Source organism: Myotis brandtii, unplaced genomic scaffold (genome assembly GCF_000412655.1).
Source record: "Myotis brandtii unplaced genomic scaffold, ASM41265v1 scaffold358, whole genome shotgun sequence".
NCBI lineage: Eukaryota > Metazoa > Chordata > Mammalia > Chiroptera > Vespertilionidae > Myotis > Myotis brandtii.
The window spans coordinates 4715964-4732947 of NW_005363772.1; the positions used below are offsets into that span (position 1 = coordinate 4715964).

At 36.0% G+C, this 16984-nt stretch overlaps 1 protein-coding gene across 4 annotated transcripts in view; it reads left to right on the forward strand.

Moving 5' to 3' along the window:
* CCDC91 (coiled-coil domain containing 91) overlaps positions 1-16984 on the forward strand; it is a 327053-nt gene that overhangs the window by 274483 nt on the left and 35586 nt on the right. For all 4 annotated transcript variants that reach the window (XM_005871845.2, XM_014544292.1, XM_014544291.1 and 1 more), the window contains one exon: positions 4285-4398. In XM_005871845.2, coding sequence (XP_005871907.1) covers positions 4285-4398 — 114 coding nt within the window. The remainder of the gene's footprint in view (positions 1-4284; positions 4399-16984) is intronic.

The following is a 16984-nucleotide window of genomic DNA, read 5'->3' on the forward strand; positions in this document are numbered from 1 at the left end:
CCCCCCCCTCCCCCGCCCCCCGAGTGCACAAATTTTTGTGCACCGGGCCTCTAGTTACTAAAATAAGCTGGAATATAGTTTTTCAAAATTGCTTATTTGAATATGCTCATTGTGTCAAATCTTCATTCCTTGTGAGGTATATTTTATTTTGGACTAATTATGACTCATTGGGACAAGATAGTTTATTCATGGAATTCAGTAAAGCATGCAGGCAGATATTCACAGGCACTTGTATAAATGTGCACAAAAGTTTTATCTCCAATCCAGAATTTGGTTTGGTTTAGAAAATGGAAGGCTTTTCCAGCCTTGGCCAGTGTGGCTCAGTTTGTTGGGTGTTGTCCCGTGCACCGAAAGGTTGCTGGTTCAATTCCACATGCCTACATTGTGGTTTAGATGCCTAGTAAGGGACATGCAGGAGACAGCAGATCTCATATTGATGCTTCTCTCTCTTCTCTCTCTCCCTTTCCCTTCCTCTCTCTAAAAATCAATTAAAAAAAAACATATTTTAAAAAAAGAAAATGGAAGACTTAAACTTTCCTTTTGTATCATCCTACATAATAAAACCCTAATATGCAAATCGACTGAACAGCGGAATGACTGGTCGCTATGATGCACACTGACCACCAGGGGGCAGATGCTCAACGCAGGAACTGCCCCCTGGTGATCAGTGCACACCCAAAGGGGGAGCCCTGCTCAGCCAGAAGCCGGGCTCACGGCTGGAGAGTGCAGTGGCGGTGATGAGAGCCTCCCCCACCTCCACTGCAGGTAGGTGGTAAGGAGCGAGGGGTCCCGGACTTTGAGAGGGTACAGGCTGGGCGGAGGGACCTCCCACCCCCCAGTGCACGAATGTCGTACACCAGGCCTCTAGTATTTAACGGAATTTGTTTATTGACAAGTACTCTTTAAGGACGGATTGCAAAAACTTGACTCTCACCTAACACCCATTTGAGAGAAGAGAATCAAGAAAACCTTTCTTTGTAAATGGTTATTTGTCAGCTCAGAAATTAGGAGAGGAAGATCTGAAAAATGTGACAGATGAGCATGTAGCAGAAACTCTAACACACCCCAAAAATTTCAGTTTGAAGAATATATTAGATACTTCATATTTTTTCTGGATGTATTCTTTTTATTTAAATTGAGCATTTGCTGCCCTAGCTGGTTTGGCTCAGTGGATACAGCATCGGCCTGTGGACTGAAGTGTCCTGGGTTCAATTCTGGTCAAGGGCATATGCCTGGGTTGTGGGCTCGATCCCCAGTAGGGGATGTGCAGGAGAGAACCAGTCGATCATTCTCTCTCATCATTGATGTTTCTATATCTCTCTCCCTCTCCCTTCATCTCTGAAATCAATAAAAATATATATTTAACAACTCAATTTAAAAAATGAGAAAGGGATGTGAATAGACATTTCTCAAAAGAAGAGATACAAATGGCAAATAAACACATGAAAAGATGCTCAGAATCATTAGTCATCACAGAAATGCAAATCAAAACCACAATGAGATCCCACTTCTTACCCTCTAGGATGGTTAGAATCATAAAGTCAAATAATAACAAATGTTGATGAATTTGTGCACCTTCAAAGGAATTGTGTGCTGGGAGGCTGCGGTGGGCATAGGGGCAGGTCTCGGCCCATCCTCCGCACCCACGCCTGGCCCCTCCCCACTCAGCCCCGTGTCCCTTATCTGCTGGCAGCCCCACTCCAGCTGCCACCGCTCCCATACGCTGATGACACCAGCCCCACTCGCACCCGCTGATGGTGCAGAGGGATTGGGGTTGGCACCAGCAGCGGATGCAAGCAGAGCTGGTGCCATCAGCGGGTATGAGCGGCGCCTGCTGGCCCTGATCGCCCATCAGGAGTAGGGGGAGGTGGAGAAGCCCTGAGGGGCGATCAGGGCCAGCAGCCGCTGCTCACACCTGCTGATGGCGTCAAGCGGTTGGGGCTGACGCTGGGCGCCGGCAGCGGGTGTGAGCAGTGGCTCCGGTGCTGGCAGCAGGTGCAAGCAGGGCTGGCACCAGCAGCAGGTTCAAGCACCAGGCAGGACTGTGGTACATGGGAGCAAAAAATTTTCAGTAACCACTAGAGGCTCGCCCCGATGACAGCAACCGGCACCCCACCTTGGTCTGGCACCCCTGCTCACCTGCTCCACCATCTCACCTCGGCCAATGACCGCCATGTTCTGTGTGCAACCCCTGGTGGTCAGCACATGTCATAGTGACCAGTTGTTCGGTTGTTCCGCCATTCAGTTATTTGCATATTAGGGTTTTATATATATAGATAATCCAAGTCTACAATCCTTACCTGCAGTTCTAAAATTCTAAACATTCTGAAAACTAAGGATTTTTGTAACTCAGTTATTGGCAAAAACCTGAACTGGTGTGAAGCTATTTATATTTTTAATTTACCCACATAGTGTGAATATTCATTTCAGAAGTATTAATGTGATGTTTTTCAAGGGCCTTATTAATATATGCAATATTATTTGCCTTATAAAAATCTGAAAATTTTTAAGTTCCAAATTATCAACTATGAAACCAACAGGAATTTTAATTGTAGATGCTTTTAAGTAATCTTACTTGTCCTCATTTATTACTTTTAAAAATTACTGTAGTTTTTCAACCTTTTAAAAATTATGGAAGCAGCTGAGTGTTTTATCATTTTATCAGTGGAACTAAAGGATGTTGAAAATAAAATACTAATTTTTAAAGTCACCATTAGAGGGATTTTCAGAATTTTTTTTTTTACTGAATTTAGGAAATAAATCAGCAAAATGAAGGTGATAGCAATATTAAAAGTGGGAAGAAGACATGATCAAGGAAATGATAAGAGATAATGTATATATTGCCAATATTGCTATGAAAATGTTGAGTATCGCATGATAATCTTTTTAAAATGTAGAATGAAATTAGATGTCATTCTTCCTCAAAATCTGGTAAACCTAAATGTAACCAAGGATATAAAAAAGCCATTTTCAGGGGAAAAAATTAAACAAAATGTCAAAAGCTATGACAGCTATTATATTCTGTAGCCAAAATGATTCTACTTCTTGAAGTGATCTTAAGAAAATATATAACATGCATCACAAAGATACATATATGAATGCTCATCACTGATTTATTCTATTAAAAAAACAACCAAAATATCCGTGAGTAACAATTGGTGAAATAAGTTATATATCCCTGTAATGGAATATACATCATATTATAAAAGAATATATACTGGCTTAAAAATATTCAAAATCTATTTTAACTGAAAAATGCCAGTTTTAACTGTAGAAAATAGTATTTACAGTTTGCTCTCCAACTATGTGGTGTATATGTGTGTTGTTTTGTGTTCATATTTTTCTGTACTTGCAAATTTTCTACAGTAAATATGTTCAGAATAGGAAATTGTTAATATTTTATATTTTCTGAGTTATATATACATGTCTAAAATTAATTGGAAAAGCTACAAAATGAAGGAAATGTTACTGAGAAATTTCAAGACATTTTGTCATTGATTGCCTGTCCAAAAAAAAAAAAGGATGCTACCTATATAGATAAATAGAAGTTAAGGAAGTTTGTTTTGTGACATTTATCCAGTCATGAAACAATATTTTAGCAGGAAATATTACCACTGTTTGAGAAGTATTATATTTCTTTTTCAAAATTTTAGCCCTTTTTCTCCTTGTCTGAAATTCTGAAATCTGGTGGGTACCTGATTATTATTTCAGTAAAATGGGGTGTACAATTTTCTCCCTAGATTTCTCATTTCAAATATTAGCACAGAGGGTGGAATTTTTACCTCTTATTCATGGTGTCCAGCTCTCAACATCTTAACCTGGCAGGAGAACCAAACGAGCTGTAAATCTTACCGCCCAGACCACACTTGATTATTGTATGATGGGAAAATTAAACGTGAATAAAACAGCTAGAGCATTAGGGTGTTCTTGGAAGAATAAACACAAGTTGGAAGTCTTATGTGGATAGTGCAAAGTACAGGAAGGCAATCAATCATGTAAACATCAAATGAAAGGTTGGTAAGGAAGCCATTGGAGTCTGTCAGGCGCTCCCTGCAATAAATGGCTCATTCCATTGCTTTCCCTTTCACTCAGTTTAGAAAAGTGCATTCTGTGGAATCTCTAACAGATCTCAAAATATTTTGTCAGTTCCTAGTCCTATTTAAAGACACGTTTTGCACAGAATGAGCTCAAACCATTGAAGAGGATTTTTAGTTGGTATAAAATGGACACAAATTTTGTCATAGTGCATACTTACATGACTTGTTTTCCTCCTCCCACAAACAGGAAACTGTTAAGGCTGCAATAATAGAAGAGCAAAAGCGCAGTGCAAAGGCTGTGGAAGAGGCAGTAAAAAGAACACGAGATGAATTGATCGAGTACATAAAAGAACAGAAAAGGGTAAGTTTCTCCTGAAGGGTTCTGATTTGTGCTTCCATAAACAGAAGCAGGAGCTTCTATACATATTTAAAATGTCCTTTGCCGTGTAATTTGGAATATCTATCTATGATTATTTTCTGATACAATATATATTCTAATAGTTATATCTATAGACATAAATCCCATCTGTCAACAAAAAAGCAACACAATAATTTCTTGCCACCATTTTAACTTTACACATGAGTAAAGATGGTAGTTTTAGATTATTTTTAAAGTAACATTGGTTTATAACATTATATAAATTTTAGGTGTAAGATATTATAATTCAATATGTCTATATACTACGAGTTTACTACCAAAAGTCTAATTTCCATCCATATGACCCCCTTTATCCATTTCACCCTCCTCCACCCTTCTTTCCCGCTAGGAACCACCAATCTGTTATCTGCCTCTCCATTTGTCTTTGTTTTATTTTGTTTTACTTTTCTCATTCCACATAAGTGAAATCATATGGTATTTGAATTTATCTGATTTATTTTACTTAGCATAGTACCTTCAAGGTCCATCTGTGTTGATACAAATCGCAAGACTTTATTATGGCTCAGTAGTATTCCATTGTTTATACAGTTGACCTTTGAACAGTGGTGGGGTCAGGGTCACTTAACATTTTGCACAAAAATTTGTGTATAACTTCTGACTCCCTAAAAGCTAACTACTAAAATTCTATTGTTGACTGGAAGGCTTACTGATTACCTAAATAGTCGATCAAACACATTGTGTATGTTATATGTAATTATATACTATATTCTTACAATAAAGTAAGCAAGAGAAAATAAAATGTTATTAGGAAAATCATAAGAGAAAATTCATTTATAGTATTGACTGAAAAAGATCAGTGTACAAATGGACACAAGCAGTTCAAACCTGTGTTATTCTCAACAGTCAGCTATGAATATTACTTCTTTATCTATTAACTCATCAGTGGACACTTAGATTGTTTCTGTATCTTAGTTATTATAAGTAGTGCTGCAGGGAACATAGGGGTGCATACATCTTTTTGAATTTGGATTTTTCCCCAGAAACAGAATACTTGGATCATATGGTAGTTCTTTTCTTACTCTTTTGAGGAATCTTCATAGTGTTTTCCATAGTGGCTGCACTAATTTACATTCCTACCAACAGTGTATGAGGGTTTCCTTTTTCTCACGTCTTCTCCAACACTTTTTATTTCCTGTCTTTAGTGAGAGCAATTCTTACAGGTGTGAGAGGATATAAAATTGTGGTTTTGGTTTGCATTTCCCTAGTATTAGTGATGTTGAACATCTTTTCATGTGTCTGTTAGCCATCAGTACATCAGTACATTCAGATTTTGTACCCATTTTTCAATTGGATTGTTTGTTTTGTTGTTGAGTTGTATGAATTCTTTTTTTTTTAAAATATATTTTATTGGTTTTTTACAGAGAGGAAGGGAGAGGGACAGAGAGTTAGAAACATCGATGAGAGAAACATCGATCAGTTGCCTCCTGCACACTCCCTACTGGGGATGTGCCCGCAACCAAGGTACATGCCCTTGACCAGATTCGAACCTGGGACCCTTGAGTCCGCAGGCCAACACTCTATCCACTGAGCCAAACCGGTTAGGGCATGAATTCTTTGTATAGTTTGTATATTAACCCCTTTTCAGATGTACAATTTTCAAATATATTTTCCCATTCACTAGGTTGCCTATCATTTTGCTGATGCTTTCTTTTGCTTCTTATTTTGATGTAGTCCCATTTGTTTATTTTTGCTTATGTTTCCCTTGTTGTTGGAGTCAAATCTACAAATAACACACTAAGACTGATGTCAAGGAGCTTATCACCCATGTTCTCTTCTATGAAATACATAGAAGAAAAGTTTTTAATATATTTTTATTATTTATGATGTAAAATAGTGGTTTAATTTCATTTTTTAGCATGTGGCTATTCAGTTTTCCCAACACCATTCTTTGAAAATAACTTTCCTTTCTTCATTGTATGTTATTGGATCCTTTGCTGTAAATCAGTTGTCTGTATTCGTGTGGGTTTGTAATTGTATTATTTATTTGTGTTATAACTGTAAGCCTACTTTTGCCCATCTCATATGTTCATCTGAAATATTGTCTTGTAATTTTTCTTGTGTTTTGTCTTTTTCTGGCTTTGTTATCATGGTAATGTTGACCACATATAATGAATAAGGAAGCATTCCCTTCTCTTCAATTTTTTGGAATAGTTGAGAAGGATTGGTATTAAATTTTCTTTGATTGCTTAGTAGAATTCACCAATGAAGCAGTCTGGTTCTGGACTTTTGTTTTCTGGGAGGTTTTTTATTACTGTTTTAATCTGCTTACTCTAGTGATTGTTCTATTCATATTTTCTATTTCTTCATGATTCAGTGTAGGAAGATTGTATGATTCTAAGAATTTATCTATGTTCTCGAAGTTTTCTCATTTGAAGGCTTATAGCTGTTTATTGAAGTCAGCTGTGATCCTTTATATTTCTGTAGTATCTGTTGTAACTACTCTTGTTTCTGATTTTTATTTATTTGAGCTTTCTCTCTTTTTTTCTTAGTGAGTATAGCTAAAGGTTGTCAATTTGTTTATCTTTTCAAAACACAAGCTCTTTTATTGATTTGTTCTATCATATTTTAATCTCCATTTTATTTATTTCCTTTGATTTCTTCCTTGAGCCAATTGTTTTTCAGTAGCATATTGTTAATCTCCATCTACTTGTGATTCTTCCAGTTCTCTTTTTGTAGTTGATTTGTATTTTCAGACCATTGTATTGGAAAAGATACTTGATATGATTTCAGTCTTCTTAAATTTATTGAAATTTGTTTTATTTTAGCATATGGACTTTCCTTGAGAATGTTCTGTGTGCATTTGAGAAAATTGTTTATTCTGATGCTTTTTGAATAGAATGTTCTGTATATATCTATTAAGTTCATTTGGTTTAATTTGTCATTTAAGGTTGAGGTTTCCTTTTATACTTTGTCTGGATGATGTAAATGCTATTAAACTTCCCTCTTATTATTGTGTTGCTGTCAATTCCTCCCTTGAGGTCTTTTAATAGCTGCTTTATATATTTTGATGCTTCTATGTTGGGTGCATTGTATTAATAAATATGTTTTCCTGATGGATTGTCACTTTTATCACTATATAATATCCATATTGGTCTTTTGTTACCTTTTTTGGCTTGAAGTCTATTTTGTCTTTGATAAGAATGTTTGTACCCACTTTCTTTTGACTAACATATGCTTGGAGGATCATCTTTAACCCATTCACTTTAAGCCTGTTTGTCTTTAAAGCTGAAATGTGTCTCTTGAAGGCAGCATATAGTTGGGTATTGTTTTATAAACTATCCAAGCACTTTATGCCATTGTATTGTGAGTTCTAACCATTTACATGTAGGGTAATTATTGGTACAGGAAGATTTACTACTGCCATTTTATCTTTTGTTTTCTGATTATTCTGTATCTCCATTGTTTCATTTTCCTTTATTTTTGTCTGTCATTTTAGTTTGGTGGTTTTCTATGATGTTTTTCCTCAGTTTTTTTCTTTTTTTAATGTTTTATGTCTCTGTTCTAGATGGCTTGTTTTTGTTTTTTTAAGTATGGTTACCATGAAGTTTGTATAAAACATCTCAGGAAGTGATATATTCTCAGAAAACTCTTCTTTCCATATATATTCTCAACAGTTTATTTGGAATCAAGATTTACCCTTTTTATCTTTTTTCTTTTAATAATTCATGGCCAGTCCTTATTTGAGCTTTGCTTTTAGACAAAAGATTATATAACAGAGCAAATTCCAGTGGAAGGGTCCTGGTTAGGGCGTGTATGGAAGGCAACCAATCGTGTGTCTCTTTCTCCATGTCTCTCCCCTTCCCTTCCACTCTCTCTAAAATAATCAATGGAGGAAATAAATATCCTTGGGTGAGGATTAACAATAACAACTAAAAAATGAAACAGGATAAAATATCTGATGAAAGCACCAAATAATTACTAGACTTTACAAATATATATTTAAGACCTATATACTCTTTTCTCCAAAACATTGATTTCTGTGTTTCAAAATAATTTGGGGGTTTGGAAATTTTTCACAAAAAAATAAGATATCTCAAAGCATATAAATTAATATTTAGAAGAAACATGTTTTTTATCAAATTCATAATCCCCTTACCTCTTTCTAAACTACTAAACTAGGGCAGCTCATCTCTAGTTCTTCCTTTGTAAGATGGATTTCTCTTTGCATCAGAGAACACTTTTCCAGAACAAAAATTTTCCACTCTTCTCTCCAGTTTTTTTTGTTTGTTTGTTTTTTGTTTTTTGTTTTCTTTATTGCTTAAAGTATTACCAAGAGTATTACATATGTCTCCTTTTTTCCCCCGCCCTTGACAATCCCCTGGCCTCCCCTACCCCCCCAGTGTCTTATGTCCATTGGTTATGCTTATATGCATGCATACAAGTCCTTCGGTTGATCTCTTACCCCCTCCCTCCTGCCCCCCAACCCTCCCCGGCCTTCCCGCTGCAGTTTGACAATCTGTTTGAGGCAGGCTCTGCCTCGTATCTATTATTGTTCATAAGTTTATAATGGTCTTTATTATCCATGAATGAGTGAGATCATGCTCTCCAGTTTTTTTAACTAGAGAGTCAACTTGAGATTTTCAACATTAGACACCTCAACAGCCCTATAGACCAGTGATGGCGAACCTTTTGAGCTCGGCGTGTCAGCATTTTGAAAAACCCTAACTTAACTCTGGTGCCATGTCACATATAGAAATTTTTTGAAATTTGCAACCATAGTAAAACAAAGACTTATATTTTTGATATTTATTTTATATATATATGTAAATGCCATTTAACAAAGTAAAATGAACCAAAAAAATGAGTTCGCGTGTCACCTCTGACACGCATGTCATAGGTTCGCCATCACTGCTATAGACCATGATTCCAACTGGCCTTACATTCCAGTCTGTGCAATAATCCCCTCTTGAAGTTTTCCGAGATCTTTGAAGGAAGAAATCTAATGTTGTGTTAGTTCCTGTCTTTATATGTCTTTTGTCCTTAACATTCTTGCCTTTGACATCATCTTACCCTTAACAAGTTCTCTAAAAGACTGAAATGAAGACTCTTTTTTCCCCTTCAGTCTTTCACTTTTAATAGATAAGAAATAAAGAATGAAGAACAAAAATGCCTAACTTTCCAAATAAATTACATTTTACCCTTCCATATGCAGTGGGATCACAGATAATCATAAGGATAACATCCTTTTTCTGTTTATTAGCAATCAAAAAGTTTCTTTGTTTTGTTTTGTTTTAATCCTCACCCAAGGGAATTTTTTCCATTGATTTTTTTTTTTTTTTTTTTTTTTTTTAGAGAGAGTAGAAAGAAGGAAGGAAAGGAAGGAGAAAGAAAGAGAAACATCAGTGTGACAGAGATACATCGATTGGTTGCCTTCCCCTGCATGCTCCCCAACCAGGGCCAGGATTGAACCTGTAACCCGGGTACGTGCCCTTGACCGGTATTCAAACCAGAGACCCTTCGGTCTGTGGGCTGACACCCTAACCACTGAGAAACACCGGCAAGAGCACAATTAACAAGTTTTTAATCAGTTACCCTCCTTGTGAATATTCAAATTACACTTAGAATTAGAATTAAGATTGTATTAGGATTAAAATTAGAATTGTATTGAAAAAATGTTTTACTTTTAAATGCCACTTACCAGTTTTTTCTATCAAAGAAATAGGGGTGTCACCGATCTTTACAAATACACACTATTTATTGGGTCTACATATCTTGGAGAGGTCAAAGTGGCTACCTGTATATGAATTAATTAATTGAATTATAATTTACACTGAAATTGCATCCTAAGTTTTTTTAGTAAGTTTAATACATAGTACTTATACTGTTAGTCTAAAACAAATAATAACCAAAAATTATTATCTAATCAAAGCATATATCAAGAACTTCTTAAATGATCAACCAAAAAAATAATTCAAATTAATAATGGATCAATTTCAGTGATAAAAGTTTCTTTCTTATAAGTATTCTAAATGATAGGTTTTTAAAAATCCCTCTGTAAAACCTTATCTTTTATCCAGGGGAAAAAATTACATTGAATACACAAATTTAGTATGAAATTAAAAAGCTAATATTTTGTAGCTTCAACTCTCATAAGTTTTCCATATCACTTAATGGAAAATGCATAATTCCTTAATGAATTTAGAATTCACCAATATAATTTGTACAATACGAAAGAAAAGTTAAACACAAAAATCTATAAAGATTTTAAAACATATTTAATTTGTCTGAGAATCACATAGGTACCTGCAAGTGTAGTTCTTTTGGTTTCATACTCCTTGAATATTATAGCATCTAGATAAGGAAGGAGTTGCAAACAATAACACATGGGTCAAATATGGCTTGCTGCTTATTTTTTATAAAGTTTGATCGAAATAGCCACATCCATTCATTTATGCATTGTTCTTTAGCTGGCTTCATGCTGTGATAGCAGAATGAGTAGTTGAGAGAGACCATTGGGCCCAGAGCCCTTTAAAATATTTTTTTTTTTTAGTATGCCTCATTACAAGTAGAGAATTTAAATTCCTTAGATGCTATTCTGTAAAAGATTTCTCTCTTGATACTAATTGCCAGATAAGGCATTATAATATATTAAATCTAGTCATTAGTGCCATAAACTTTATTTTAGACTGAAGGAGATTGTAGGGAAAAAACATATGATATGGGTTAAGACCACATCCCTTGACACTTCCCTAGGGAGGAAGAATTTGTGGTTCATAATGACCTATGGCCCTTGGATTAGAATGAAGTGTTTCAACCCATCCCACAAGTTTAGACTGTTATACATGAGCTTCCTATGAGAGAGGAAGTGTGAATAACATTCAGCAAGCAACAACTACTCACAGCCAAGCAGTGATTCCTAAAAAATAAAATTTCGTCCAAATGTAATAAAAGATTATTATTTTTCCTCTTAAGAACCTGAATGATGGATGGCCTGTGTTTTCAAAATCACCTCCAGGAAAATAATCTTCATTTTAGAGGATCCTTTTAATTTAGATCTTTAGAGAGGAATGATATGTAATTACCACCTTTACTTAAAATGTCTTATGGTCAAAGCATTATCAGAATTTCTTAATTGTAAAAGGACTCATTTAATCCAATTTTGCCACAATATTCTTGAGTGTTTACATCTCAAACTATTTATTAAAAGGCAATATTTGGCCAAAATGAACTCTAGTTTCTGATCAGTTCTACAGTTACTTGAATTTAAAAAAATAACATGTCAGAATTATTTCGTCCTTTAAAATATATCTAAATACACAAGTCATTACAAACAAGTTTTTTACATAGCAAATTAAGAAGATTGAATCATAATCCCAAAATTTTTTGTTGAAAACTTTTCTTTTTGTTAAGTTTGAAGTTATGTTGGCTTGCAGAAGTATTTTAAAATTAATTTTATTCTATTTTAGCATAGAGTTAAACAGTATGACCCCAGTCTGACACTTAACTTTAGTGGGTCTCTGTTCTTAATACTGTCTGTTAGGTAGAAAGAAGAAATAATTGTCATTTGTAAGAAATATGCAATAATTAAACAATAACAATTCAGGCTTTGCACTAATATCTATCAAAATTTCTTATAAAACATTTATAAATATAACTTTCTCTTACGTACTTTAAATAATTGGACTATAGAAATTATGTCTGTAGGATGGTAGGCTTACTGCATAATTGGTTAATATTCTTTTAAACTATCCTGAATACTTTGAATATCTGTTGCTTCCCATTTTTTTACTTACTTTTCAAGTATATAAAGAGTTAAGAAATTAGTTGTTTGTCATTTGTGCTTTTTAAATGAAACTCTTGAAATGACTATTTTATTTTGTTCTATTATCAAAATATCTTTCAATAGAAAGGAGATGGTATTATTACTAAAGGACGCTTTATAGTTTTTAAATTTGATCTCTTTGATTTATTGTATAGTTGTTTTTCATCATATATATATCTCCTCAGCAATCAGATCTTTCCTTTGAAAAAATAACAATTTGGTTTGTAACTAATAGTGTCTTGGAAACAGCATGAAAAAAATCATTTTCTAAGAGATGCGGTATTTTTCTTCTCATGTGAAAACAGAGAAAACCTTATTGACATTCTATTCAGTGCTGATTCATATGCACCGCCATGACCTCTTTGTGCCCCTGTCTTGCTAACTCTTTAAAGGAAGGCCAATTATTTAATATATGTGAACTCTCGCCTGTAACAGAGGAAGAAGATACATCATTTATTATCACCACACTGTTTTTAAATGAAATCCACTAGCTTATGGGTGAGTCACATGTCTGACTTAGTCTTTTACTAAATTGTCAGACTTTGACTAAATTGTTAGACTATATTTATTTTTTTAAACAAGGAATATTGTTTAAAAAATGGGTATTCAAGACCAATTTTGCCAGCACTTCTTTTCCTTCTCTGGAATTGATGTAGCAGTGTACATCTCTTCTTATTCTTTCTCTTTTTAAAGATAGTTAACCTCCTATATTAATTTCCTAGCAATTTTTCATTCGTTGCTGTCATCATTGATTGAGATTCCATGATCCTCGGTTTTATACATAAGGTTTCAATATTCACATCGGTTTTCCCCCCAAGAACTAATTTTTATCATTGCATCTCTTTATCAGAGAATTTCTGCTTAACCTCATGTTAAGATCCTATAAATATTTGACAGATTGTTGGTCTTTGAAAACTTTATATTTTGTTTTTAAATTCAGAATGAAATTCTAATTTTAAGTAACAAGCTGACTCTGACTGGTTAAGCAGAAAGGGGAGTTATTTATTAAGAGTTATTTATATGGGAGAAACAGGCTTTGAAGCTCAGCTTCCAGAAGCAAAACCCAAATCATGACATAGGATAAACCTGATGAGGAAACCTCATTGCTGCTGCTTTCCCACCAACCACTAAAGAAAACTGTGGTTGTTTCTACTTACCCACTCCTGTCACCTGTCTGTCACTCCATCTCACAACTTCTGCTTCTCCCAAAGGCCAAAGTCACTGCCACCACCCTCACCAGCAAAGACAGTCCCACATGAGTTTCACTCTTCAAATTTGGGGAAACACTGAATGGGAGAACTTTGATCACATGCCTACCTACTAAGCACAAAAGAAGCTAAGAAAACCCTCACATGCTAGCTTGCAATGAGTAATCCCCCTGATGGGTTAAGAGTTTTCAAAAAGTGCCAAAAGAAGAAAATATGAGAAATGTATACTGCCATACATGGCCATTCAACATTAGTATACACCTTTTGCTAATACTTAAAGGCTTAAGTACACCCTTCTTCCATTCTTAAACATAGTAACAGTAACATCAACAAAAATAGTAATAAAACACTTTAACTACCTTTTATAAAACAAAACATGCTTACAAGGTGACTGGCCTGAAGTCTCTTGTGGCAACCAACTACAGCGTGTGTACTAGTAAGTGATCTGATCATGCAACATCTGCTGTCAGAACCTTCTTGTGTCTCATTTCACATATGTCACAGTCACTTACTATAGCTTGCTACTGAGCATGCCTGATTTTTAAAAGTCCGGTGAGCCTAGTCAGCTTGGCTCAGTGGTTGAGCGTTGACCTGTGAACCAGGAGGTCACAGTTCGATTCCTGGTGGGGCACATGCCTAGGTTGCAGGCTCAGTCCCCAATGTGGGGTGTGCAGGAGGCAGCCTATCAATGATTTTCTCTCATCATCGATTGTTTCTATCTCTCTCTCTCCCTCTCCCTGCCTCTCTGAGATCAATAAAAATATATTTAAAAGTCAGGTGAATCAGCTAAAACCAAGTTCATTTTAGACAGATCAGGTCACATTTGTTTTACAGTCAAATATACAAACTCTAATAGCACTTAGTGGGATAAATGCTGCTTTTCAAAGGGACCAAAATTTCCTGTCTGATGACTTTGTTACCAAACCTTAGAGATCTCTGCTGCAGTTCCCCTATACAACTACCACAGACAACACCGCAAGCATGTCAAACTCGCATCCTGCCAGCTGCAAGTTTGACATGCTTGCGCATCCTGATAAGTTATCAATAGTTCTAACACCAATTGAATTTGTTGGTCACAAAGACCAGGTAGATGACCCATAGCCTGGACTAACTAGGAAGCCTCTTTTTTTTACTCTGGGTTTCACTCACAGCTAGAGGCTTAAGGGGCGCTTCATAAGTAGGTCAAAACAGGATTGCTAAGGTGATACATATTACCTTCAAAGAGGTCCACAGAGCACTATTGCTTCTTTCCTAGCTGCAGGAGGTGCAAGTGCAGAAAGTTACCTTTAACTTTGTAGCCATGCTCAGGATTACTGGACCCTCAGAACTTCACTAAGGAGTAGTTCTAAAATATTCATGTGATGTATCTCACACCTTCTTGCACTCGCACGGGACTCATAAATATGTTTTATGTACCTTTTCTTTACAAAAAAATCTTGAGTACTTATTACTTCCTGCTTTCCAGGTCCTGGCGACATATGTCTTCATGTAGTTGTCCTGTGTGATGGTGAGACAGTAATGGTCTTTGTGAAATACACTGTGGTTCAGAGCCAAATAATATATATAACCCTGGGATAAAACAGTTTCTTGTTCTGCCTGTCATGAAAACAGCTGTTATAGGTGTTCTCCATCTTTGGGATAGAGGGGGAAAAAGCTTTTGCCAGATTAATAGTCATACACCTGGAGCTAAGAGCGCTAGTAAAGAATGTACCTCTGCAACCGCAGCTGTGTTTGACATCACTGTCTGATTAATTCTCCAGCCATCTATTCTCCTTCTCCAGTGCCAGCTGTGTGTTTAGGGCCCTACTGGGCTGCATATGAGGCAGATTCGGTTAAACTCCATTCATCATTTGATTCCCACAGGCATCTTTTCTGATCACTAGTCCACAGTGGTATTCTAGATCCCCAGTTTTAGTGTTAGTAACACAACAGTGCCCAAAAGACCTGGAATTTTCCTTTCTCCAGTACAGTTACCTTGCTGAGGAAGGCCAAGTTGATAGTTTACAGTTGATACCTATGATGTCATCACAAGGACTTGCATTCTTTCCTTCACTCATAAAAAAAAAACCTCTGGGTCTCTGAATGGACTTAGGACTAGAAATTAGAAAAGACATTTCAAATTTTTATTGCAATGGCTCAAGTCAGGCCTCCATTTTTCAAACCTAAACCTTACAGCTTTACTACATTGTAGCATTTGCCTGCCTATATGTTTGGTCCATATGGATCATCTGATCAAGTAGCCAAAGCCAATGGTCACTGCAGGTCAAAGAATTCTGATTATAGCTTAGTTCTGCTCGCAATAACAGTAACCATTTCCTCCTGCCTCGTGCATATAAGTGCTGCTACCTGACTCTGCCACCTCAGCATCCCATTATCTACATTGAAACAGCATTACCCATGAGCACTCCTGGCCTATAGAAGATGGACAGTGTTGTTCACTGATGCTGGCTTTTCCCTCCCAGGGAACATGTTAGGGAGCAGCTCTTGACTGTGTGGTTCTTGCCTCAAAGTGAGAATTTAGGATTGTGAGCATTTCATTGTTCTAAAGCTGCCCTGTGCAATTAGAAGCAACTACTGTTGTCTTTGAATTCTTCATATTGTTGTCTACGTTGCTTGCCTTCTTTGGTCACTTCATTTCAGGAGACTAGAGTTAATCTTTACTTTGTTACTACATATAATGGGCTGCTAGATTATACCTTTTATTTTTTTAGAAAAGCCATCAGCCTTTACAGAATCTGATAACTAATCAGAGATCTCTGATTTTCCTGAGGTTATATTGCTTTCAACAACTTCTAGCAGCCATTTAATATCCACCAAGGTTCTTCCCTTAAGCAGCAAAGATGTCTCTGGCTAGTTGTGCAGCAAAGTTCATTAAAAAGAAATTGAGTAGTTGACCAAATTGTTGAGACCTGGAGAACTAGGATCAAGGTTAAGCTTCCAGAAACAATACCAAAAACTACACCTCAAAACTTGCTTAAAGCTACGTCTCCCTTTGCTGCAACATTCCCTTCAAGCTTTATGAGAACCCGCTGCTTAACACTGTGATGCCAGCAGTCGAATGCTTCACATCCTTATGAAGAAAACGGATGCTGTAGAGAGCCTCCTTCCTCTAATTGCTTACTTCTGATTCATTGACTGATTAGTGGATCCTTGGGAGTAGAGCAGGCTAGGTAACTCCGTGTTCTGGGTTTTACCTAGGGAAGTCTTACCTCATAAGGCTAAACATTCATCAAACCTAGAAAGGGTATCAAAAATTAGAGAATGTTACAAATGGCCACTACATACTTTGAGAATTTTTTCCTAGTTGCTATGGTTACTGTAGAAATATTTTTCCAGCTTTTTGGTCTCTTGGCTAATTCTAAAAAAATCCTTTGAAGTTAAACTAGATGAGTTTCATTCTTACTAACGCAGGGTTTTAGCAACCACCAGGTTCATGTGTCATCTTGTAGAAATTTTGCCACTTGGACACCACTATTTCATTATTTTACAAATAATTTGAGGTTTGTGCAGTTATGCCTAAATTATGTGACACTATTTA